This window comes from Rattus norvegicus, chromosome 4 (genome assembly GCF_021556685.1).
Source record: "Rattus norvegicus strain SHRSP/BbbUtx chromosome 4, alternate assembly SHRSP_T2T, whole genome shotgun sequence".
Taxonomy (NCBI): Eukaryota; Metazoa; Chordata; class Mammalia; order Rodentia; family Muridae; genus Rattus; species Rattus norvegicus.
This window is the reverse complement of record NC_141537.1, coordinates 69,401,315-69,427,909: the sequence shown is the minus strand read 5'-3', so window position 1 is coordinate 69,427,909 and position 26,595 is coordinate 69,401,315. Positions and strand designations below refer to the sequence as shown.

Sequence of the window (26,595 nt, the reverse complement as noted above, 5' to 3'; positions counted from 1 at the left end):
TAGAAGTCTGCCTTTCTTCTTTCCTTCCTTCTTTCCTTCCTTTCTTCCTCCCTTCCTTCCTTCCTTTCTTTCTTTCTTCCTTCCTTTCCTTCCTTTTAGATTTAGGAAATCAATGTGCTGTCTTTTCTCCTCCTGCCCAGAGTCCATAGAGACAATGCAGGTAAATCAGTTCTCAAATCTAGAGCCAGAATTTAAATCCTTTATTCACTACCCAAGAAAGTTAGCAAATTATATAAATTTGTGAGCCTTGGTCCCCTCTATTATAAAATGAGAATTAATATTAGTAATTTCTACACCCATGAACTCTCAACAATTTGTCTGCATAAACAAGACCCACACGATAACCTCAGCAGTCAATATGCCCTATGAATGGGGGAATTCTAGAGAGCTACAGGCAGCCAATGGCCACTGTGAAAGGGAGAATGGATTTTCTCCAGAGACACGCCCCTTGGTATGTTATCCATCCCAAGTGGTTAGTCCTAAATGCACGTATATATGAATACTACCGGTGGACTCAGTAGGGTGTGTGTGTGTGTGTGTGTGTGTGTGTGTGTGTGCAACAATAATTAAACAAGAGGTTATTAATCCAAGAAGGAGTGGGGTGACATGGGAGTAGTTAGAGCAGGGAGAGCAAGCAGTGGAAACTATGTAAATATAGTACTCTTACATGGAATTCTCAAAAAGAAAATAGCAAGAATATCAACCACATAGAGTTGTTATAAACCATAAATTAATAAGTATATATGGAGCTTTGAGACACGTACCTGGTGTCAAGTTTGGCCATTATTATTGAGTGGAAACTTTGAAAAAAAATTTGTAGATACAGCCTCACTCTGTAGCCCATACTGGCTTCAAACGTACTATGTAGCCCAGGTTAGCCTAAAACTCACTGCAATTCTTCTGCTTTAGCCTCTCAAGGGTTGGGCCTACAGGAAGCAGCCACTATGCCTGCTTCATGGATTGAGTGTGTGTGTGTGTGTGTGTGTGAAACTGGGGAAGAAGTGAAGCATATACAAATTTTGTGAACTGATGCTAGGAAATTAACAAAATAGCAGATATGACCCTGAACTAAAACCCAACATTTTCAAGAAGCAGAAAGTTCCCTAAACTGTAAAGCAAAACTCTGACATTTACACCCAAAAGACCGTGTAATCATCCTCGTCTGGACTACAGCTTGTTCTTTTCAGAAGCTCTGAGCTCTATGCAGAGAGGCCCAGCAGAACTTTCTGATGGCGGGAACCTTCATCATCATCTGCACAGCCTAAAACCACCACCATGTGTGGCCATTGAGTATCTGTAATTCCACGCAGCCAAGGAAATGAAGAGTTTTAATTTCACCTACCTGTGGTTCTTTTATACTTAACCAGGCACATATGGTAGTGCAGCTCTGGGGATTTTAATAAACAAGCTCCTGGATTTGGTCCTTGCTTGCACTCCCGCTCCTGCCCTGTTCCTCCCCTCGACTCAGAAATCACAGGGCCAACTGCTGTCCCACGCCTCCACAGCTCTGCCAACTCCAGCGCTTTGTCTGGGACATCCGTCCTTACCCACACTCCATCAGAACCTTGTTTCATTTCATGGGAATTCAGTTCTAGCCCCCACTCCCATGCCCATCTCACCCTCCATGGGAAGGAGCTACAGTCACCTCCACTGTGTTCTTCTGGATCTATTCCTATGGCTGCTCTGTCAGTCAGTAGTTGTGACGTAGTCTCTGAGGCACTAACCATATATGAACTTTGAGGACCAGGTCTTACTCATCACTCATTCCAGTACTATGAACCAAGTCATCACAGAGTAAGAGTGTTTATGCTAAGCATTTTCTGATTACAACATTAAATTTTAAATATGCACAATGTTCCATTAAAATAATTTTCAGAGTACAACCACTTCATGGCTATGAAAACTCCTGGGACCCAAGTCTATTATAAAGCAAATTTCAATACAATAAAAGTACTTGGATCAGTTAAAGGCGGGGCATGGTGGCGTACACCTTTGCTCCTAGTACTTCAGAGGCAAAGGCAGGCAGAGATGTCTACAAGTTTTGAAACTAGCCTGGTCTAAATAGTGAGTTCCAGCCAAGGCCACACTGTGAGACCTCATCTCAAAATATTTTTAAAAAATTTTAAAAATAAAAAATAAATATCAGCTAAATATCTGCTCCTTTCAAACCCCATAAATGCAGCCCTTCAGTACAAACTGAAGCAATAAAATTTTCCTTCCTTGAAATAAACCTTACCTAGAACCACCTGGTTATGCCTGGAGCTTCAGAAATTGGTCTGCCATTGATCTGCCCCAGCACCCTGTGCTGAGTTTTCTGAAAGACCAGGATGAGGTTTAGAAGCAAGAGGACGTAAGCTAAGAATCCTTATTGACAAAACCATATGGGAATTTGGAGTAATCAATCCTTGCCACACATACCCCCAAACTCAATCTGACCTCCAAGAAAAGAATAATTAAAATCTTATCTACCCTGGAAAACAGTGACTTTGAATGATGTGTGTCTGTTCGGTGGCATATGTTACCCAAAAGGAAATGGGTGTCTCCCTTATTCCTTGGCAAAGGTTTTGCACACAAAAAAATATTCCTTTTTGGTGTCACATTTAGCATCTGTTACAATATTAACCTGGACTCATAATCACAGTAGTTTGTTTTTTTTTAATTATGATTTCCCAACTAATCCGCTATTCCGATTTCCACACAAGCACTCCCATAATTATAATTGGCTCTGAATAGACACATTAATAATCCTGATTTTTATGAGGTCTTTACCAAGAACATAGGCCTCTGGATATGCATTACAAATGTGTGTCTTGCTTGCCTTCCTGGAACTTTCAGCTCAATAATGAAACAAGTGTCATTGCCAGAAATACACACGGGTGTGCACAGCACAGCATGAGACACGGGAAAGAATGGATGCCAGAGAGAAACATGAATCCAAGATACTTCATCTCCGTGTCTGATAGAGGTTGGCTTCTGCTTTTTCATTCACTTGGTGGTTGTGCTTCCTTTCAAAAGCACAAGCAACACTTTCAATGCGAGGACTGAGTTAAGAAGTGACAGAACCATTTAGGGCAGTGCTTCTTAACCTTCCTAATGCTGTGATCCTTTACTACAGTTCCTCATGCTGTGGTGATCCCCAGCCATAAAATTATTTTGTTGCTAGTTCATAACTGTGACTTTGCTAGTGTTATAAATTATAATGTAAATATTTGATATGCAGGATAGCTGCTATGTGACCCCAAGAGGAGCTTTGACCCACAGGTTGAGAACCACTGCTCTAGAGCAAAAGGATCATTGAGACGCGACTCATATTTTTTTCCTATAAAAATTTAAATAGACTTTAAATAACCTTTTCTCAGATCTCCTTTTCCTTTGCCCAAAATATATATCCCACATTTGTAATAGAAGATGTTCAAAGAAATAATAAATAAAGGTCTAAGTTCTCTCTGGGGCTCCTAATGAATGATATGAAATAAATGTCTTTCCTTTAAGATTTCCTAAATTTCCTAAGTAGAGAAGTATCCATTTTTTAGCTTCCATATAAAATCCACCCATCTGGGACAAATGCTGGTTGATCGAAGAAGTCGCTCTCTATGTGTTATTGCCTCTAAATTCTGTTGATATAAAATGTGCTTGTCTCCGACATGTGTCGGCTGCTGCTGGGAAAGGGAAGGTCTGGCTTCCGAAGATGGTGTTATGAGGTTAAAAAATGAAGGTGGTGACCTTAGGTCTCTCGGGATTTGTAAACCCAGCATGCCATCCATCTCCATATGCCTAACGAGAATGCCAAAGGGACAGAAGCAGCCATGGAGAGCCAGTGCGCGCAGCTGACAGTGATTGCTGTATTTGAGGTGATGGGGAACAGCATTCCCATTAGTTCACGTGAAATACAATGCCCTGCCAACTCTGGGTATCGGTGTCTTCAGTCCCCTGCTGCGCATGTCCATTTTCCGTTGCTGCAATTAAAAATCAGTCGATATGAAGTCAAAATGTTGTCCATTCTTCCCTATCCCTTTCCCTGTCACACTGTTTCCAGCTTCACCGGAAGAATGTGTCGCTATGGTAACCAGACCTCGGCTGCACAGACCAAGTCAACCTCTCTAGTCAGATTGCCAGGCAGACAAGATGGAATCGGAGGCCTGAATGGAGACACCAGAAGCTACAAATCCCATTCCCCTCTTTCTCTAAGTGGGGGTAAACCAATACCAGACATAGAAAAACCTGTCTTGTTCTAAAAGGTTCAAGGAAGGAAATTTAAGAATGTCCTTCAACAAATCGGCTCACCTGTCGTTATTAGCAGTTCCCCACAACGGTTCAGCTAGCTACCTACCTATCGTTTCCATTTTGGAGAAAGCAGGAAACCGACAAAATAACACCATCAGTTCGAAAATGTTTTCAAAGTCCCCCTTGTGAAAAACAATCCTGCTTCCTCTTGTTTTCCTGCTTCTCAGTGAAGCCGCATAACCCTACACATTCTTACAAAGTTGCAGAGTTCCACCCAGGTCGAGCCACACTAATAAAAGCCTCATCCCTGAGCAGGTGGAATGCCTGTCACACCAGCGTGCCCATGCCTAAAACTGGAATCCCTGGGCATTCCCAACAAGCTATGCAACAAATGCCAAGATGGACACTCACTCTTTCTCCTTCGAACCACTCTCTTCCTCTCCTGGAACTGTGAAATGGTCTCCTGAACCGTACCCACTAACCAGCCTCACACAGTTGGTTATTGCTGCTGTCGTGCATGCGTTGAGTTTTCAAATTAACAATTTCTTCTGAACGACCTCAACACTTTTTGTAAATCAGAGTACATCGGTTCTCTCAGAAATCATTTGAAAGCAGCAGTAAACTTCACGGCAAAACAAGACGTTGAGAGTCGCTTTACGTCTCGGCTTCAAAGCACATTTGCAAATATTAGCACAGTTGTCAGCTACTCACTAGTTGAAGGGAGTGTGACACATGAGAAGAGAAGCAAGGTCTAAAGCCTACACATCTTCCCAGAGTGCAGCCATCATAGAAGGGAATGCAGCCCCTCCTCAGAGGGCATTAAAGCATATCACATCAAACAGTATTTCAGTAGGCTGATGAGACAGACCGGTTGGTTTCTAGCATATAAATCATACAGGACTGAAAAATTACATCACAGAAGCAGACTTTTCAGTGCATCTGATCACATTCAAATATCAAGTGTTATTAGCAACTATCTGCTGGTTTTCTGTTTTATATGCCTTGAGTGTTTTATATAGATCTGAAAATGGTATTTTTTCTCCCTTCTGACATACCCACTTTTGTGTTACTTTTTTTGTGCTTTTTAGACTGCTGGGTATTCACTGCCCACCGTCACTCTGATAACCACTGCTCCAGAAGAAGAAATAAAAGACTGTATTGAAATGCTACTGGATACCTGCTTTGGGCTCCTAAAAGGCAGGGGCTGTAATGTAAGGTGTTTATATGACCAGTCGCTACACCATGACTTCTACAGTGCCTTACTAACTGTTTCTGGCATGCATAGTGTCTCCTGCAAGAGACATCCCCCACCCCCAGTTTCCTTGATCAAATCAGTTCAACATCTAAAAACAGATATTAAAAATTCGGAGCCAGTTATCCCTGACACATCACCCTTAAAGGGTTTCCTCTAGAAACACAACATTGGAGATTCCCTTCCTTTCCAGAGGCTGATGAAGCATTATCCCAGCTTTAAAAAGCAAAACCTGGTGCCCCTGGAGAGTGCATGTGAATCTGGACCCATAGGAACAAGACAGCAGGTGAGCCAAAAGAGTGAAGCCTTTACCACAATCTATTACAGATACGGAGAGGCAAGTTGTGCCCACGCCAAGGCTCAGCCAGGCCTGGCTAACTGGACCACTCAGAAACCAGGAGATGCCATAGCCTGTGGCCACCAGGAGAGGCAAGGGGCTGCAGGGCCTACCTAGAGGCGCCTGGCTCTCTGCAGCGCCACGCCTCGAGCCTCTCGAGCTTACCTTTCCGTATGAGGGCGGCGATCTCCGGGTCGAAGCCCTGCCGGTGGCACTTCCTCCAGAGGCCCATGTTGGTGGAGTTGTATTGCCGGCTGCACTCATCCGCGGGGCTCATGGCGAACAGCTGCCGGCGATTCCGGGCCCGGAGGAGTTTGCCCTCCCAGCGGTCCAGGCGCGAACGGCTCGCGCGCAGAGGCAAGTTGTTGTTGTTGTTGTAAATGAAACCGGGGTCGACCCGGCGGGTGTTGAAGGCCTTGCACCTGTCCCTGTGCTTCCTGGCGTCCGTCTCGTACCAGTGGTCGGAGCAGATGGCCACAGCCAGCATGCCGAGGGCGCAGAGCGCTAGCGAAAGCCCGGTATAGAGCAGTAACCTTCCGGCAGCCATGCCTCCGCTTGGCGGCTACACCATGGACATGATCCGCCGCAGCCTCGCCTTCCCTCCGCGCGCCCGGAACAAAGCGGCGGGCGGCCGAGCTGGGGGTGGGGACGGGAGGGGATCTGCGCCGCGGCGCCCCCCTCAGCCCCCACCTGCGGGTACGCGGCCGGGGGACTGCGGGAGTAGAATCGAGCAGCCTAAAAAGTTCTGATCCGGAGAAGCTCCCGCAGGGTCCTGAGCATCCTCCGGGCAGGTGCAGCCTCCTCTTGTGGTGGCGAACTCAACACGGTCACTTCCCACCGTTCAGGGGGCAACAGTCCTAACCCTCCGTCCGCCTCGGCACGCCGCCCCGCAATCGCGAACTAAATACCAAGTGCCCTCGACCACAGCGGGGCTTGCTGGGGTTTCTCTGTGCAGCGTGCGGATCGGAGTGACTGTCCTGGCTTCCTGGGGATGATAGGGAGGAGGATCTGAGGACGCGACACTTCGACGAAGGACGGATCGCGCTCGCCGCCGGTTGCCCGGAGTGCAGCCTGGATCTCTGTCTCTGGGACTCTCCTCCCCTTTTCGGTCTGCAGCCGAAGGCCGGGGATGCGTGCCCAGAACTGTTCTTTTCCGCGTCGGGTCTTTTCAAAGCCTGGGTCCTCTGATCACCAGTAGGTCCTTGACTCCTGCCGACCCACCGGTGCTCTCAGAAGCGAGCTCCCCGCAGATGCACGGTCTCTACCAGCCTTTGCCCGCGAGCTCCCGGATGGCCTGCCTCTAGCCTCGCCATTCAGACAGCCCGGCCTTTGGACAGCGAGGACACCCGGGCGGCGTTACGCGACTCTTCAGGACCCGGGGTTTGCAAAGACTGGGCGGCAGCTGACCGGCGTTAAGGGCGGACTGCACAGAGGAGGGCGCACCCGGAGCGCTCCGAGCTCCTTCAATACCATGGACAGGTCGCTCAGGGGTAGCGAGCTGCCAGCCCAGCCGCCAGCCTCCCGGGTGTCATGGGCTCTCCCCAGCGCCTTCTTCTTCCTAGAGTATGTGCACCCGGCCCTCTCCAATATCCCTTCTGCTCCACTTCACCTGGCCTTCCGCAGCCCCGCGTGCGGAGATGCCCAGGTGCCGAGCAAATGCCGCGGGCTCGAAGAAAACCCGGAGCCCGGCTGCTCGAAGCAACCCGCCCCCTTCGCCACCTGAGCCCAAGCACTCCAGCACCGCTTGCTCTAACCAGCTGGGGTCAGCCGCTCTCAGATTGCACCATTTTCTTCTCAGCCCACCCAGGTGCCGAAACTCGGGATCCCTCGGCCTCGTGTGGAGGATCCCGTCCTGGCCTCAGCGTCCCACGATCCGGCTCCCCGCACTGGGGTGAATGGGGCGGGGAGTGGAGGGGTGGGGGGAGCCTGGGTGCCTCGGCTTCACCTCCCTACCTCAACAAGCTGCAGAGGCTTCCCGGCCTCTCAGGCTCAGCCGACGCCCGCGAGGAGCGAGAGCCCAGGCTGCGCCCCAGGGGCCCCAGAAATCGCATTGCCCGGGTGTAGGCGCCCGAGAAAGCCGCTGTCACTCGCTCGGCCTCCAGGCGCTGCAGCCTTGGCTAAAACCCACAGCCGAGAACACGGAGCGCGCAGCCAAAAGCTAGTGATGTCATCCGTGCAACGTGAGCCTCATCTCTTATTTTTCTAGCCTTCTTAAAGTTAAACCACACCATTTCCCAGGCACGAAATGTCTGAGCCTTGTTCTTTGGCCAGGCAAGTCAATGGTGTCTAAGTAGGTATGGGCTCCATCGCATCCATATTTATGCACATATACATATATGTAGCATGTTTACGTGTGTTATTATAAATGTGGGGTTGGTGCCTACGTCTCCCGTTTCTCTTTTGACCGTGGAAAATTCCCTTAAATTCGCCACAGTTATTTAAAGAAGAAAATGCTTACAGAACCATCTTTTACCGGTGCCGAGTGAACCCCTGCACCATTTCCGCCGCCGCTGGTGTCTCCTATTCCTTTGATCTTTGTTCCCCCACCCCACCCCCGAAAGCTATAAGCACTACCTTGCTAGCTACTGGCGTTTCCACCTGGAACTGAGCAAAGAGCAGCTGTGAGCCAGCGCCCGATGACACCCCAACACACACACACACACACACACACACACACACACACACACACACACACACACCTGCCCTTACTCTTCAGCAAGAAAAGGGGACAACCAACAGATCTGTTCAAGACCAGAAGACAATCGCTGTTGGGTGGAGAGGGCAGTTGATTTTGGAGGAAAAGAAGAGTTAAAGGCAACCTCGGTGTAGGGTTTGTCATGATCTCTCTATGACCCCTGGATTTAGCCTCTGCAGGGCCTCTTTGAGGTGGGACGGGACTCCAGACCTTGAAGAGGTGGGCCCCCGCTAGAGGATCCATCCCCACCCTACCCCGCCCCCTGCTTCTCTCACGTGAGACAGAGCCGCAAAGCTGGGAGCCTCCCATCCAGCTCCACATACTAGGGGTTTCATTCTAAAGCTCACCCTTCGTTTTCACCCTCTCCCCAAAGTCGAGGTCCCCTATTGCGGGATAAAGAGCAGCCCTGGAGAGAAGAGTCCCCCAGGGACCTAGCTTTGCACAGCAGGACTTGTGAGACAAAACGAACGCACCTCCACCATATTCTTTTTGTCTTTTTTTTTTTTTTCTTCCCTGCATTTTGAAAATCGCGAACAAGGCGTTTCAGTGCCATCTAGTGGGGGAGGGGCGTGCCTTGTTTTTCAGTCTTAAATTCTGTAAGGGGATTTACTTTGTGAAGAGAAGTCCTTAGGATACCTGCTTGGCTCTTGGATGATGCTTGGCTGGTCTAGAAGTTGCAGGCACCTGCTAGTCCGCATCATCCTCAGAGTTCCCTAAGACGCCCCTGGTGGAGCTGAGCGACTTTAGCCAGGTTATTTTCTCACCAATTCTCCTATTTGTGTCCTTGAACATAGGGATACATTTGACATACATGCCAAAACTACTAAAGCTATTTCTTCCCCTAAGGCCGAGTGGGAATGTTTTTCAACTGTAGGGTACCTGCATACGACGATAGGAAAGTAACCGAACCTACAAGGTCAGTGGGAAGTCAAAGCAAGATCGGCTCTACAGCTTGGGTCTCTTGGTTCCCTCTCAGGTCTTTGGAGATCCCTCAGGATCTATGGCAGCGCCCATGCAGAAAAGCACACGTGCTCCTCTCCCAGCGCCCCTCCCCGACTACCTACCCACAACACTCTTCCTCCCCTCTTGCTCTACTTTTTAACTTTTTTCCATGGCCTTTGGCCTACTTTCAAAGATTTGCCTTGCCTACTATCCTGTGGTCCTCAGTGTTGGGCGCTTTGTGTAACCCCAAAATAATTTGCACTTTGGCCCTTCCAAAGCCGTTAGCCAAGGCCAAGGGATGTTCATATCATGCTTGAACAGGTACTCATCCTCAGGAAGACTTCTAAGCCTCAGCTCAGCACAGAATCATCCTGGTTTGTATCACTTCCTTCCTTTCTTCATCCTTGGGGTCATTACAGTCAAAATAAATATGTATTTCTCATCTAAGTCCTCTCTTCGCTCTTATTTCTTCTTCCTCTATTACATCACCGCATCGATCTTTTCAAATTCTCCTTTATTCGGAACTCTGCAGCAGTTGTACCTTGACTGTACACGAAAGCTCCAGTCCAGGTCCCTGCTAGACCTCACAAGAGGTCCCTGCCTATTCTCCAAAGGGATTTCCAGTCTCTCTCAGGCACACCTTCTATACATGTTCCCGAAAGCATCACATCACTCCCCCTGCCCATAAATATTTAACTGCTCTGCTTTTTAAATTTCTTACAATTACAGGTGTCTCATATCAATAGGCCAGATAAATACCATTTGATCGTTTCACTAGAAGCTGGAGGGAGAAAAAGCAACCAATTAAGCCAAACAAAGTTGCTTGATATGTAAACACTCTCTCCTTTAACTAGGAATATTTTAGAGTGAATAAGATCATCTCCTGAAATGAAGAAATGTTTCAAGTTAGCGGGAATAAAACAAATAGCACAACAGACAAATGGGCAGAGTTTATAAAGAGAAAAATCACAGAAGCCGTTCAAGTGGGAAATTAACATATGAAAAACTCAACCTTATTGGTAATCAGAAGGATGGGATTTTTTAATACTGATTTGAACCATCAGATGGGGAAGAATGGACACGCCTCCGTGCACATTGGCGGCTGGGACGTTAGGAAATACTATCCAGTGCTTCTGGTAGGGGATTAACTGATGCATCCACTTGAGAGACAGTTGGAAGTAGTCGCTAAGATATAGGGAGTGGCACGTTGCTTATGACCCAGCAAAGGGCAGAAACACTTGCACGAAGGCTAAGGGCGCCTTTAGTGTGCTACCAGTCCACTTTTCCTGTTACTATGAACTATGTATCTTAAAACGCCTAATAGTTGTCATAATGCCATTCTGGAAGCTCAGGTCTACACTCAAGGTGTCAGAACACAAGCCTCCTTGTCTGGATTGCTGACAAGTGCCAGGGTAGAACTTCAATCCATCAAACCAAGAGTTCGATTGTGCTGCTATCATTTAGACAACCTTGAACTTGCTCCACAGGCTATGTTACCTTCCATACTTTCAGTCCTCCTGCCTCAGCCTCCTGGGTGCCAAGCTTATAGATGTGTGCTACCTGTATTGACGCAATAGATCATTGGAAGGACACTGTTCAAGAAATAAACTCCTGCTTGTTTATTTGTGAAAAATAAAAAAATAATTGAAAACCCAAGCAGTCAAGCAGCCGCAGCAGAAAGCCACTCTCACCCTAGACTAATGCAGTAAGCCATGCTTACTCCTAACACTAAGATAGCCATGAAAACATATAATCAGAAGCTCATATGCTCTGTCTAAACTTCTAGAAGTTATAATATGTGTTATAAAATGTGTTAATAAAAGTGTGTTCTATCTTAGAAATACCTTTATGACAAAATTTGAAGTATGTCTCATATTTTTCTATGAATAGACATTGACAAACTATGAACCAAATTATTGTTGTGTCGGCGCCAGCACCGACCTGGTACCGAGAATCGGGTGAAAGCCTACGGGATGAAAGAAACACACATACACACACACAGATTATCGTGTCAAGCCAGGAGAGGAAGAGAGGGAGGGAGAGAGAGAGAGAGAGAGAGAGAGAGAGAGAGAGAGAGAGAGAGAGGAAGAGCGGAAGGAAGAGTGAGTGAGAGGAATAGTGAGAGTGAGAGGAATAGTGAGAGTCTCCTGTAGCTTTATTCACCACTTATATACCCAAGTCTCCAGGTAGAAAATAACTGGGAAGCACAGTGGGAAACCCTGGCTCGTGACTACCTGGCTCGTGACTTTGGTAACAAAAGACCAACTAGGAGACCTGAATTAATTAGGGAGAAATCCCAGAAGACCAGCCTAAATCTCAAGGATAAAGGCTGAGGAAGTAAAAGGCAGAAGTAAATTGACCACCACCCAGGTGTGGTCCAGGTGTGTCAGTTCCACATGCATCAGCCGGGCTCAGCAGAGGTCATGCAGTGGAGATATCGGGTGTTTACTACTTGGTCTTTTCTTCCTGTGCCGTAAATACATGGGAGAGGCCTCTGTCCAACAATCCCATGACTTCTTAACTGTGGCCATGCAGTTACAAAGCAGCCAGGCCCAAATCCAATATGGCACTACATTGTTGTTTATATGTTGATGCACCAGCATTCTTCAAAATTAATAAAGATATTCACCATTTATAGTTCATAAGACTTTTTTTCAGTGCTAAGGATCAAAGCCAGAATCTTATACATGCTAAGGAGGAAAGTACTCTACGGCCAAGCACATCCCCACACCAGCCTTTGTATGTGTGTATGCAAGTGTGTGTGTGTGTGTGTGTGTGTGTGTGTGTGTGTGTGTGAGTGTGCACGTGTGGGAATGAGGAGTGTGAGTGTGAGGAGTGTGTGTGCGTGTGTGTGTGTGTGTATCCTCACCTTCTACTTTGAGACAGGATCTCATCACCAATACTTATACCATGCTAGCTGGCCCTTGAGCTTCTGGGGGCTTCTCCGTAGAAGAAATGGGATTACAGAACTTCTCCGTGGCTTCAGAGGATCTGAACTCAGTCTTCATGCTTGCTCACTGAGTCATCTCCCCAGCCTGCCTTTAGTTTGGTTTTATGATCATTATTATCCTATACATAGATATTATTATCATATACATAAATATCATTATCATATACATAAATATCATTATCATATACATATATATATGGATGATTTTCAAGGAGGGAGACTCTCATGCCATAGCATTTATTGAGATAGGAAGACAATTTTTGTGTAGTCTGTTCTCTCGTCCACCTATGTGTGATTCTGGGAGTAGAACTCAGGTTGGGCTCATGTGGTAAGCACTTTACCTGCTGGCCCGTCTCGCTGGCCCTAACTTTGCCTGTTTTTCTCTTAACCTTCAGTTGGTTTTGAATTTACTACACGGCCCAGCCTAGGCTCAAATTTTTACCTCTACAGCAACACAGCTGGCTGTCGTACTTCCTTTTGCAGAAATGTCACAGGCAGGAGTGGTAACACTCCTGGACATATCAGTAACATTCTCAATATTTACCTTTGAGGTTTTATATATCAAACATTGCAGCACTCGTATATGAAAAGGGATTAAGTACTATATGCTTTTATCCTATGCTGTCATCACATAGATTGTTATTTGACAATCTCCTGAAGAAATAACTAGACCCGAGCAGTATTTCTGAAGTTCTTCCCTAAATTATTTCAATGCTAGAGACAAAGAAAACCAAAAATCCGAGTCTATTGCTTAATTTGTTCAAATAGCTTCTCAATCAAGACCATTGTCTTCCCCAGGATTGACTGGGGAAAGATTTCTATAGATATTACCTTGCAATTTCAATCTTATTTAAAGTCAGGAAAGTATGTTCATCTTTGGTGTGAGCATGACGCGCATCCTCCTGGCACTGCTTTCTGGGTGGCTGGAACTGGAGAGGATACCATGATGCCAGCAACCCACCAGGCCAACTCTATTTCCTTACTCTCTCTTCTCTTTTATATTTCATGAGTAGTTTGTTTCTATCTCACAAAAGCATTTTTAAGATATAGGGCATCTTGAAATCCTCTGAATCTGGTTTTATTTACCCTATTAATAGTAGGTATCAGCTCCTTTAGAAGAATCACGGGCAGCGCCAGTCCTGTGTCAGCTTCGTTTTCCAGTGTGTTATGTGTTTAGGCCGCTGCCGCCATTCCACTTAGCTCTCCTAATACAACTCCTCGGATCTTTTCTAAACCGATGGCTTCGGCAGCATCTCTTTAGTCAGTATCTGTCACTGTCTTCATGTAACTGTGGTTTTCTGTTTTCTTAAGTGAGTTCTTCTATGGAGAGATTTGAGATTAAAAACCTTTTAGTTTCTCTGAAGAATATCACGGATACTGGCGTAAGCTGAGCCTACATCTCCATAACACCTCCAAACTGTGTGTCATACATATTGTTAGCATGTTTTTGACATTTGAGCGAAAATTCAGGCTGGGTCTAAAAAACGTTTAGGTAAGAACATGAATTGCCTAGCATTACTGAACATTGGTTACTCTGTCTAACTCTTAACAAAATACCATAGTAATGGCAGCTAAAATTCCTTTCCAGGGGATGACACACACTTTTACCCCTTTTGCCAAAAAAAAAAAAAAAAAAAAAAAAAAAAAGACAGATTCCAAGTTCACGCTGCAGAAACGTTGAGATTGTTGGACATAGGGTAAGAGTAACTTAGAGGGGTTTGGGTGCTTCTCGTCCCCAACAAGCTGTACCTGAAAGGCCTTTACTCAACAGGGATAAGGTGTCCCCTTAGAAAGGGAACCCCCTCCCAGAGGTTCTGGATTCTAGAGTCTAGAATCTAGACCATTCCCCATCTGCATACAATTAAGGCAGGGTTACATACAACCAGTGGTAGGCAACAGTTGGATACTCAGGAGAGAATCTCATGCCCTTATGGCCTCTTCAATGCTGGTGGTCAGGGGGTGGAAATGTCAACAAACCAAGCTAAGGTGATCTTGTCCAGGGAGCCAAGATGAATGACACAAGATGACAGTTGCTTAGCTTAGAGTCACTCAATTCTATTGAATTGGAGCACAGTAAGAAAAGGGAGGTGAGTATTCATGAGTTATGGAAAATAATAGTTCTTATTCAAAAATCTGCATGCAAACTATCTAGGAGACAAGGCTGACAAATTGATTTGTCTTCTCCTGTATGAGTGTGTTTCTGCCCCTCAGATCCTCTTGGTGCTCTGAAATATAGACAGTCCCTAACACAGACACGACACAACCTTGAGGAAATAATTTTGTTTTAAGGATACAAAACAGGAAGTACTACAAAGTGTTTTCCTGGAGCCTATATTGTATTAACCAAGGGCTACAAAGAATCCTAAGACATAGTTCTCCAATAATTAATTAGTGTGTTTGTGACGTTTGGGGCCCTCTAAAATGTGGATCATAAGACGGAGGCCTTCTTGCTGGGACAACTTAACCTGGAGAAGCATAAAGAAAAGAATAATTCCTGAGCCCATGGACCAGGTTTATCCAGAGAAAGCTGGATCCACAGAGACACCAGTGTGGCCAAGGCTGGAGCTGTGAAGAGCGTGTACAACTGCCGATGCTGACACTTAGATGCAGGGAGAGGGGAAGGAATACCCGGGTCTCTTCTGCTCACCCTCTCTTGCTAGCATCGCTCACTGGTTGTCTGCTTTAGAAGCCAGCTAACCTGGGAGCCTTGGGACATAAACCATGCAGCATTCAGTCCCCTGAAGAAGAACAGATCGATTCTGAGGGCAAGGAAGCCAGGATGAGTAGGCTCAGCGAAAAACCTAAAAACATCCCAAATTTGGAACAAAAAAAGAGAACAGGACAAATCTACTTATTCTTGGTTAGAAATCAAGACGATGACAAGAGAAGCAGAAATAAGATTTATAAAATGAAAACCATAGTTACATATAGATGAGATGACAGAAAAGAACTGAACAGTAGCACTAATATTCAATAAGGTGGCTCAGTATAGAAAGATGCAAATACTTTCCAATATGATAGCCATCGTTAGAAAATGTCCCTAGAAAGTTTTCACTCACAATGCCAACAAAAATGGCAATATCCTTAATAATAAACATTACAAAGCAAGAGAAGGGCATGACGAAACCAACGAAACGTTATTAAGAGATATAAACGACTTGGAAGGCAAAGTAGGAACTTTATCATGTTTCTGAATGAACCAACTTAGTATTATTTAATGTTGGAGAACCCTGCTGTTAAGGTCACAGTCCACCATGTTGGGATGGCCCTCTGGGCTCAGCATAAAATGGAGGGCTCTCTTTCTCGGCGGGGCTTCCCTTTCTCTCCGGGCCTTCGTTGGAGAGTGCCTCTGAACTTATTTGGAGTATGACCCTAAGCAGAGCTCTCTGCACACAAGCCCCACTCTCGATTCCCACCTGTGTGATAATTATGCTGTGTGATGACCAATCAGTCCTTTCCACCCAAACCCGAAAGAGCCCTTTTATACCCAATGCCTGGATGATAAAGTAGAGCTGTCCCCATGTTGCAATGCTGTGCTGGGGAGATGGTTGAGTCAGTGCTTGCGTTGAGAGCATGCAAGAGGACCTGAGTCTGAACCCCAAACCCAGGTAAAACTGCAGGTGATCGTGGCACACATTTGTAATCCCAGAACTGGGAAGGCAGGGATGAGAAGATCCTTTGGATTCACGGCCGTCCAGTCCAGCCTAATTGATGATCTCCAGGTCAATGAGAGACTCTGTCTCAAAAGACAGTGTTTCTGAGGCAGTTCTCTAGCCTCCATATGCTGTGTACACACATATACATGCAGGTAAGCAAAAATGGCAAAGGATTACAAAGTTCTCTATAGATGTACGCTGTTTCAATCAAATGCTCGATGTTTATTTGAAACATTAAGGAAGTTATTCAGAAGTCCACCTGGAAAATATATTCATGAAAACAGCTAATTTATGAAGAAATCATTTCTATGTACACATTTAGATATTTCTAAAAGACACAATATTTTAAATAGTTTGCCACCTACCTCTAAGACCCTACACTTCCTCCACAGAAAACCCGTTATTTTTTATAAATAAAAAAAAAAGAAACACAGCTTATTCGTTCCATAAAAAACATGGAGAACATGACTTAGACCTCTTAGTGACCATTTCCACAAGATCCAGAGAAAGCAAGGATGGATAAGCATGTCGAGAAAGGCTTTGAGCAATGTAGAGAAATGGTTCGGTGGTTAAGAGTGCTTGCTGATCTTCCAGAGGACCTGAGTTTGGTTCCAAACCCCAGTGATAGGTGTTCACAAGACCTACAACTCCAGGCCCAGGGCACCCAACACCATTTATTGGCCTCTGAGGATACCTGCACACATGGAGTATATATATATATATATATATATATATATATATATATATATATATATATATATATACACAAGCATAAACATGCACACCTAAATAAAAAGTGTTTAGATAATCTTTAAATAAAAAAGAATTGATGCCTTAACACAATAAGATCAGTGCTCTTACCCTGGTTTACAGAACAAGTTCTAGGATAGCCAGGGCTACACAGAGAAATCATGTTTCAAAAAACAAAAAAGAAGTGGCCTCTTAGTTCCTACTGTTCTCTCTCTCTCTCTCTCTCTCTCTCTCTCTCTCTCTCTCTCTCTCTCTCTCTCTCCCCCCCCCACCCCCAAAGGAAAGGCCATGTGAGGAACACACAGAGAAGGTGCCATTCCACAAGCCAAAAGAAGAGCCCTCCCTAGGTGAACCCATCTAGCACTTGACTTTGGCCTTGTAGGCTTCAGAACCATGAACAATTAAGCATGCTATTTAAGCATTCCTTCTATAGTATAACAACCTGAACACAAGGAATCGACAGAATCACCAAGAAAAAGAGAGAATTCTGCATTCTTTGGAGAAGGCTTCAGAATGTTGGACAGAAGTCTCTGTCTGCTCACCCTCTCTCATACACCAACACACACCTGCAAACACTCGCTGGCTGTGGACATTGCTGGTTCTCACCTGGGGAACTGACTCCCGCATAGCAGGAGGTCATTCTTACCAAGACCGAACCTCGAGATGGAGATTTCCTTTCTGCCATCCCTCTCCATAGATAACAGGGCTTCTGAAGAAGCATCTCATAAAGGAAACAAACTTGTCAACAGTAGCCTGTCAGAAACACTACCTAGAGCATTGTATTGTATTGTAAGTGCTTACATGGCTTTAACCTGAAACAGACGACTCAGAAAACACATTCAGAACCAACCAACTGGCTGTCTTTGTCTGCTTGATCACCTCATTCGTCCTTTAGAGGGACCTTCACCCAAAAGTAATAAAAACAGCCCTCCCATAGAGAATCCCCACATTAACAGCCATCATTTAGCCTGACTTTGACTGTCACAGTGTAGCAGAAACAGCAACCAAGGAGCCAGAGACAGGCAGAGCACCTTAGAAGTATACAATGATGGAAGGGAATCTTAAGGGTAGAACAAGATGTGTTCTCAAAAATGGAGGTTCAAATATTCACAGTGAACTATGATCCACAATAAGATTCACAAACATTCAACCATAAGGGTTGGTTCCATAAATTATAATATAGCCAGTCAGTAGGATAGTGAATAACCATAAACGACAGTGTTTTGAAGGAGTGTTTAAGGCTTCCTAATGCTGCGACCCACTGACACAGTTCCTCCGGTGTTTAGGTTTGATATGTATTGTAAGGATATATATTGTCCCCCAAGGCCTGGTTGCTCCTGGGAACAAGAGAATCCACATGTAAACTGTGACCCTACTCTTTAACTTAAAACTATTGGTTAAATAGAGATGCTGACAGCCAATAGTTGAGCAGAAGAGACATGGGGGAGGGGATTTGAAGTTCCCAGGAGTGGGGTCTGAGGAGAACCACGAGGAGCAGAGAGGAAGGTGAAGAGAGGAGAAGACCCCAATGGGTAAGAATCTTGAAGTCATGGCCATGAGGGTTGGCCAATTGGAGTTAGTGGAACATGGCAAGTCATACTGTGGAGTTAGTGGGAGGGAGGTAGACATAACAGCACAGAAGGTAGATATCTGCCCAGCTCTAGTGCTGATTAAGGAATATAAAGATTATGTGAGGCTTTTATCTTGGTATTAAATAATCAAAGGCAGGGTAGAAGCTCCAGATTGAGGTTAAATATTTTCCACAACACTCATGTTAAGGCGAACCCCAATCATAAATTATTTCATTGCCACTTCATAGCCGTAATTTTGCTAGTTGTGAATCATAATGTAAATATCTGATATGTAGGATATCTGATATTCAACCCTATGAACGTGTCATTAGATCCAGAAAGAGGTCACAACCCACAGGTTGAGAACCACTGTTTTAAGGTCATAGTAAAAGCCAGAGATATAACTGAGCTAATATAGAAAGACTGAATGTGAGACCTACCAAGAGACAAACAGGATGAGGAGATGGGGGTAGGGGAGACACAGTCAGTTTTATCATTTCTATGTCCAATACTTTAGCAGAACAACTTAGAAGGAATAATTATTTTGGCTCATGGTTCAAAGAGCCCAGTTTCTAATCAGCTGGCTCCAATTGCAATGTAAAACTATAGATGACATATAGTTTAAAATTTGTAAAAAAAATTAAGAAATACAACAAAATATTACAAATATCACTGTTATTTTCTCTAAATTGTCTGCATTTTCTAGATGTCTTATAATGAACACATGTTACTTAACTGCCTCCAACAGAGCTCATGGTAAGAGGGTAAAAGTCCTTACATGCAAATTTGTATGCTTATGATTAATCTTCCATTTTACAAGGCTTCCCTGAGTTCCAACTGAACAAATGGATCAAAAGCTCCTCTACAAAGAGTCACTGGCATCCAAAATTAAAAGTACCCTCCTTAGAGATAATTCTGCTTCTAAGTGCTTTGAACTATGTATCTTACCTTACTCCTCTCTATAGTAAAGAGCCTTTTGGGGAGAAAAGAAATATGGTTTTTCCAAGGTTTCCTTCTCATTGCTTTAAATTTTCAACCCATTGTGACATTCAAGCAGCAGCGGCCTCTCCTCCCTCCTCTGGAAAACTCTGCTTCTGTCTATGGGCACATGCTACAAGGAAGTGAGGTATAGGGGTTGGGATTTAGCTCAGTGGTAGAGCGCTTGCCTAGCAAGCGCAAGGCCCTGGGTTCGGTCCCCAGCTCCGGAAAGAAAAAAAAAAAAAAAAAAGGAAGTGAGGTATACGATGTGTTTATAAAAAGATAAAGAGAGGGGGATTTGTTCTGGTGGGTGTGTGTGGGAAAAAGGGGTGCCTCAGAGGGACCATGCTGAGGCATCCCTTCCCCCCACCCCCGAGGACCAACCACACTGGTATAGTATAAAACAGTTTATTCAGGGCCTGGGGAGGGAAGTCAAGAGGGTAGTAAAGGCAGAGAGAGTGTGTGGAGAAGTAGAGGCTGGCCATGAGCATGTGGAGAGAAAGGGGGGAAGGGAATGAGGAGAGAGCAGAAGCAGGAAGAAAAGAGCAAGAAGGCAAGAGAGGAGGGGGCAAGCGGCCCCTTTTATAGTGAGTCAGGCACACCTGGCTGTTGCCAGGTAACTGTGGGGTGGAGCTTAGACAAAATGCTAACAGTATATTGTACATGGCATTTGCTTTGCTAAGGTTAAAGGCCATATTAGGAGGGCTCCGAAGGGGTGGAACTCAAACCTGAACTTCTAAGGGCAGCAGGCTCCCAGCCCTAGTGAAGTCACAGAAAAAAGAATCAAGACACAAAACAATGAGACCCAAAACAGTCATCATATGAGGAGAGGGGCAACGAAGATGCAGGAATTGACGGCAGAAAGCCATGAGCATCATCTCTACCAAGGCAACCAGAACCTGGTGTGCACGTCTACAAAAACTAGATGGATCAATATCAGTACTGCGCATACCTGTGCTTCAAAGGAGGGTCCGACAGACAGACAGACAGACAGACAGACAGGCAGGCAGGCAGGCAGACTGAGAAAAAGAAAAAGAGAGACGAAGAGAGAGAAACTGACTTGCACAGGCTTGTCATTTAGGCAAGTAACCGTACAATGGTTAGTGGTTAGTATTGAAAGTCAACCTGATAGGATCTAGAATTATCTAAGAGACAAACCTCTGCGCACGTGTGGGAGGGAGTTTCTTGATTAGGTTAATGTAACAGGGGAGACCCACCCAACTCCAACTGCAGGCAGAACAATTTCTGTGGTTCTGGATTAAATAAATAAACAAATAAATAAATAAATAACAAATAAATAAATAAAAACAAACACACAAATAAATGAATGAATGAGTGAATGAGTGAATGAATGAATGAGAATAAATAAAAGGTGCTGAGCACCAGCATTCATCTCTGCTTCCTTACATGGGTGGATCTGACCACCATGATTATGAAACTATAAGCCAAAATAAGCCCCTCCTCAAGCTGCTTTTATGGTATGCTTTGTTGCATCAAAGAGAGAAGTAACTAATCTGCGATGTTAGAGGTCTCAAGTGAGGTTCCATTGATGACAGCGATTATCAGAGGGAGTCAGTGGGAATGATGCGGGGACAGAGGTCTGCGTGGCTTTACTGTTCTTCTGTACGTTGCCTGCATACTTGAAACTGCCAAGTCACCTGGACACTACCAAGGGAGACTTCAGTCCCTCATTTGACCCCTTATTTTACTCATTTGCTTATTCTCTATTCTGGGAAAGAATCTCATGTGGCCTAGGCTAGCTTCAAACCCATGGGTTCAAATAATCTCCCACCTTAATCTTCTGAGCAGCAGAAACGACAGGTGCACGCGACTGCACCCAACTCAGCCTGAAGCATTTAGTAGGTGCTCCTGCCTGCTGTCCGTCTAATAAAGGATTCGGAAAACCTTGGATAAATCGGGTTGCTCGGTTGGTTGGTTGGTTGGTTGGTTGGTTGGTTGGTTGGTTGGTTGGTTGGTTGGTTGGTTGGTTTTGTGTGCGCTGTGTGTATGGACTTTGGCGTTGTCAAGCGTCTCCCGTCTCAATGCTGTGTAAAAATTGCTCTCCATCACCTCTGATTGCTTAATAAAGAGCTGATTCAGCCAATAGCTGGGCAGGAAAGGAGGAAGCAGCACTTCTGATTTCAGAGAGGAGCTCGGGTGGGATAGAGGAGATTTGCTGTGAGAGACTCACCACGAGCTGGTTACCAGGGGAGCTGCCATGAGGACGCTGTGGAGCAGGAGCAGTCAGGGTAAGGCTAAGACGGCAAGGAATGGCGCAGATGTCTGGGAAGCCTTCCGGGTTAGAAGAGATGACTATCTGCCCAGCCATGGTACTTAAAGCTCATTAGTAAAAACAAGGTCTCGACGTCATTTATTTGGGAGATAAAAGGGGAAACAGAATTACTGAATTACTTTTACATTTGCTTGGGCCTTTTTCAAGACCAGGGTTTCTCTATGAAGCCCTGGCTGTCCTGCAGACCAGGCCGACCTTGAACTCAAGCGATTTGCGATTTGCCTGACCCTGCCCTACCAGTGCTGGGATTAAAGGAGTGCACCATGACTGCCCAGCTGGATAAGTGTTTTTATGTAGAAAGACGTATGGAAAACTTAGAAAATTCAGAGAAGGAAGAAGAGGAAAATAGAACTTCCTCATCGCAAGAAGTTATGCATAGATTTGGGGTAGAAATAAAAATAGGTACTTATAAATCTATAAAAATCGGTGTCAAAGCACAATTTTATCTGGTGCTTTTTCTGAATCTCCTGATATGATCATATGCTTTTTCCCTCTAGTCTGTTGGCATGAAGGATGTTCATGCATAGCTAGAATAAATCTTGTGGGATTGTGGTTGTTCAGTACATTTTATTCATTGTCGAATTTGGTAATTTGGTAACAGTTCAATGAAGATGTTTGCATCTGTTTTTTATGAGATGCTGGTCTTTAGCTCTGATTTCTTGTAAATTTTTGTCTGGTTTGGAATGAGGAAAATACTGGTCTTAGAGAATGTTGAGAAATGTTCCCTCTGGTTCTATTTTTCTCAAGAGTTGTAGAGAATCCATTTTATTCCTTCTTTAAATATCTGGTAAATTTTACTGGTAAGCATATCAAGACCTCGTGGGGAGATTAATTGTTGACTTGATTTTAATAGAAATAGGCCTACTGTAAGTATCTGTTTCTTACTTTGTGTATCTTTCAAGAAAGTATTTCATTTCATCTTGGTTACCAAGTTTACGAGCACATTTTTGCCATTCTTTTCTTGGTGTTTACAAAGTGTGTATGCATGCATGTGTGTGCATCATTGTGCATTGTGTGCATTGTGTATGTATATGTATATATCTGTCTGTGTGTGCACATATTGTGTGCATTGTATGTGTATGTGTGTGTATATAGTATGTCTGTCTCTATGTGTGTGCACACACACGGACACACGTGAGTATGGGTAGATGCACATGCATGTGCATGAGCACATGGAAGTCCGAGATTACATCAGGTGTCTTCATCAGTTCTCTCCACCTTTTCATTCCTTGAGACCTGAAGCTTGCAGATCCGGCTAGACTGGCTTGCTGCCAGCCCCGGGGACTCTGCTGTCTCCGTGTCCCCAGCTCTGGAATTACAGGCACACGACACCATGCCTGGCTTTTTACATAGGCGCTAGAGCTACAACTCAACTTCACACTTCCGTATGAAGCACTTTACTAAGAGAGTTGGCTCAGCCCTCCTTTGTTGGCATTTTAATGTGCTTGGTCCTTCTTTCATTCCTGAAATCAAAATTGGCTGCCTTCTTTTTTGTTAGTTAGCCTAGGGGGAGTTTATTCAGGTTTTTGTTTTGTTTTGTTTTGTTTTGTTTTGTTTTGTTTTTTAATCTCTACAAAGTACCAGTGATTTGATGGCTTTGATTTTTCAAAGATTTCTACACTGATTTTTTATTATTTCTTTCTTATGGTTTGGACTTACCTTGTTCTTTGTTTTCTAAAGTAAAAGCTTACACTACTGATACTAGATTATTTCCACTTCCTAACATACACTCCAGGGCTGTAGCCTTCCTTCTAATTGTGCCTGTGATGCCTAGGGCTAACTGTCAACTAAATAGAATCTAGAGTCATCAAGAAATCTATGCCTTTGGGGACTTACTTTGCTAGCTTTAATTGAGGTGGAAAGACCCACCCAGTGTGGGTAGTACTATTCCTCTGAGTATATAAATAAAGACAGGGAGCTGAGCAGCAATGTGAATCCATCACCTTCTGCTTCCTGACTGTGTTTGTGATGTGAGCAGCTGCTTCAGACTCCCAGCACCTTGACTTCTCCATGCTGGACTACACTCCTAAGCTGTGAGCAAAATAAACCCTTTTTCTTTGAGTGTCTTTTGCTGGGTTATTTTATCACAGCAACAGAAAAAGGAACTAAACCAGTGGTTTTCATGCCTCCCACAGTGTTAATAAATAATTTTTGTCTTTATTTAGCTCAATGGTTTTGTTTTTCTCCTCCAAATCCATCTTTGGCTCCTACTGCTTCATCTTCAAGTATTTTGGCATATTCTAGCTATCTTCCTGTTTCTTATTTTTAACTTAATCTTTCATGGTCTAAGACCATACATTGTGTGATTCTGTTCTTTTAACGTTTTTAGAGTTGTTTCATGACCCAGGATGTCTGCTCTGTTTTGTATTAGAGAGGTTACTTTTGTTCTTGTTTGTTTCCCAGAGTATCATGTCTCTGGGGCTGACTAGCTATGTAGCCAAGGATAAGCCTGAGCCCCTGATCTTCCCTCCACCAGTCAGTGCAGCTGGTAGAAGCACATAGCACCATGTCCACCCTGGGGGTGTCTAGGTGGACGTGCTGTGTGAGCTTGAGAACAAAGCTGTTGTGCTGTTGTAAGACAAAATATTGAAATACTCTATAATGTCAATTAAGTCCAGTTGATTGATGGAGGCATTTGGTACAGTGTTATGTCTTTCCCCATCCCCTTAACTTTGATCTACTTATATGCTGATATATGAGGTAAGTCTCTTGTGGACAAAACATACTCATTTTTTTAAAATCTACTCATGCAGCCTTAGTCTGTAAATTGGTGTATCTGGAACATCAGCATTTAAAGCAATGATTGATATGGTTGGATTAACAGCTAATGTGTCATTATTGTTTTATATTCATTGTCCTTAATTCTGTTTGTTCAAGTGAGTTCCTGTTGTTTTATGCTTTTTCTATTGTCTCTGGTTTTTGACTGAGCATTGGATAGGATTCTTTTACCTATTCTCTTAACATACTGATTGCACTTCTGTTTTTAACTTTTGTGTTTTAGTTTTGCTCTAAACCTTGAAATATTCATTTATGACAGACCCAAGTTCACTTTCAATTAACCATATTATTTCACTGATAACAGAAGTATCTTACAACACAGACGCAGTATTGCAAATTCTTCCTCCTGTTCCCCGTAGTAAGCATCACCTCTGTTAACCCTACCTATGGCCAAATACATTGTTGCTTTTATTACTTCCAGTAAATTGTTGTCTGTTAGGTCAATTAAGAATAAGAAGAATGGCCTGGAGAGATGGCTCAGTGGCTAAGCACACTTGGTGTTCTACCACAGGACTTGGGTTCTATTCTCAGCACCCATATGGCAAATAACAACTGTCTATAACTCTCGCTCTGGGAGATCTGATGCTGTCTCCTGGCATCCGCAGACACTAAGCACTAATGTGTTGCACAGACATATGTGCAAGTGAAACACCCACGTACGTGAAGGAGAAAGAGGAGGGGGAGGAAGAGAGGGAGGAGGAGGAGGAGAAAATAATTCTTTACTCATTTCTTCTCTAGCACACTTCCTTCCTTTATGGAGACCCAAGCTTCTGATCTACATCATTCTTTTCTGGGGAACTTCTCTTAACGTTCTTTTTGCAAAGCAAGTAACATAGAGGAAAAGCAGATACCTTCTGCAGTCCTGTGGTTAGGGCTCAGTATCTTGGTGAGCCTATGCACCTCACCTGTGGACTTCACTGAGGTCTCCCAGCACTGCCCCGCAAAGGGAGACAGAAAGGGAGATGCAGTTGGGCATTTATTTCTCTTCCTTGATATCAGTTCGACTCTGCTAAAGCACTAAGTGTTTTATGCACTAGAACTTAGTTCCCCTTAATGATGGTTTTGGGGAAGCCATAAAGAAAACAGAATGCTCTGTACACTGTTCAAAATGGTTTTCTCTTCCTCCTGTCTGAAACTAAAGGATATTTTTCTCTGAACTATACCTGAGAATCTGGCAAAGGTCTGAGAGGTAAAATTTCTAAGAGTAGAGACACCCAAGAGACTCCATAGCCTGGTTTCTAACTCCCAGCCTTGCCCACACATCGCCCACATGTCATTAGTATAGCTTAAATTCTCCTACCCAGATGTTGGCTCTGGCTGCAGATTTCTCATCCTGGGCTCCTGCTCTAGGAAATATGATACTTAGTATTCAAATGATTTCCATTCCTGGGGAGTCGATGGGTCCAAGAAGAGTTGTTGATTTTCAGTTTGTTTTGTTTTCTTTCTTGTGATGGTGAAAATCATACCACCCAAGCTCCTTACATGCAGAACCTGAAACTGAATGTCAAAATTCTAATTTGTATCCATTTTTGCATAAGTACTATCATGAACATTTTTATATTGATTTAAAAACAAAAATGAAACAACTTTACTATGAGGCTCACGTAGTCTACAGAGCTAGTTCCAGGACAACCAAGGCTACCTGAAGAAATCCTGTTTCACAGATAGAGACGGGATGGATAGGGAGGGGGAAGAGGCGGAAGGTTCATCCTGGGGCTGTCCCCCAGGTTCGGCTTTGTAGCTGAGGAGGCTCAAATGGTTCGGTGCAATGTGCTCTGAGCACTGTTACTGGAGCCTATGAGAGGAGCTCAGGCGAGCTCCAAAGCCATGACATGAATGCAGTGAGCTATGCTGACGTGAACTTACTTCAGAAAGAGTGGACTTTGCTGGATCCTTCCCAGAAGAGTCTCTACAAAGATATAATGTTACAGAACTACAGGAACCTCACTGAAAGACTGTAACATTGAAGAATGTTGTCAAAGTTCTAGAAGACATGGAAGAATGATCTCAAGAAACCTGACCTCTGCCATGCTCTGTGGCACAGGCACTGAAACATGCCCAGAAACGTGTCTGCCACCACGTGGTTCAGGCAAGCAGAGGACACACAGGGGACCACCACACGGACAGGTGGAGGATACCCACCGGCCTTCTACCACACAATGGAGGAAA

The 26,595-nt window shown here is 44.4% G+C and overlaps 1 protein-coding gene and 1 long non-coding RNA gene across 2 annotated transcripts in view; both read right to left on the bottom strand.

The window, feature by feature from the left end:
• Nucleotides 1–6,400, bottom strand: part of Tmem178b (transmembrane protein 178B) — a 376,299-nt gene extending 369,899 nt beyond the window's left edge. The window contains 1 exon segment of the mRNA NM_001195277.3: nt 5,979–6,400. Coding sequence (NP_001182206.1) covers nt 5,979–6,360 — 382 coding nt within the window. The 5' untranslated portion in view covers nt 6,361–6,400.
• A 7,062-nt stretch (nt 6,401–13,462) lies between these two features.
• LOC103692103 (uncharacterized) lies at nt 13,463–26,375 on the bottom strand. Its single transcript, XR_015686501.1, has 3 exons — nt 26,293–26,375; nt 25,727–25,923; nt 13,463–13,720 (listed from the first exon to the last, which is right to left on the bottom strand). It is a non-coding gene; the product is annotated as an uncharacterized LOC103692103 (long non-coding RNA).
• Nucleotides 26,376–26,595: the final 220 nt, after the last annotated feature.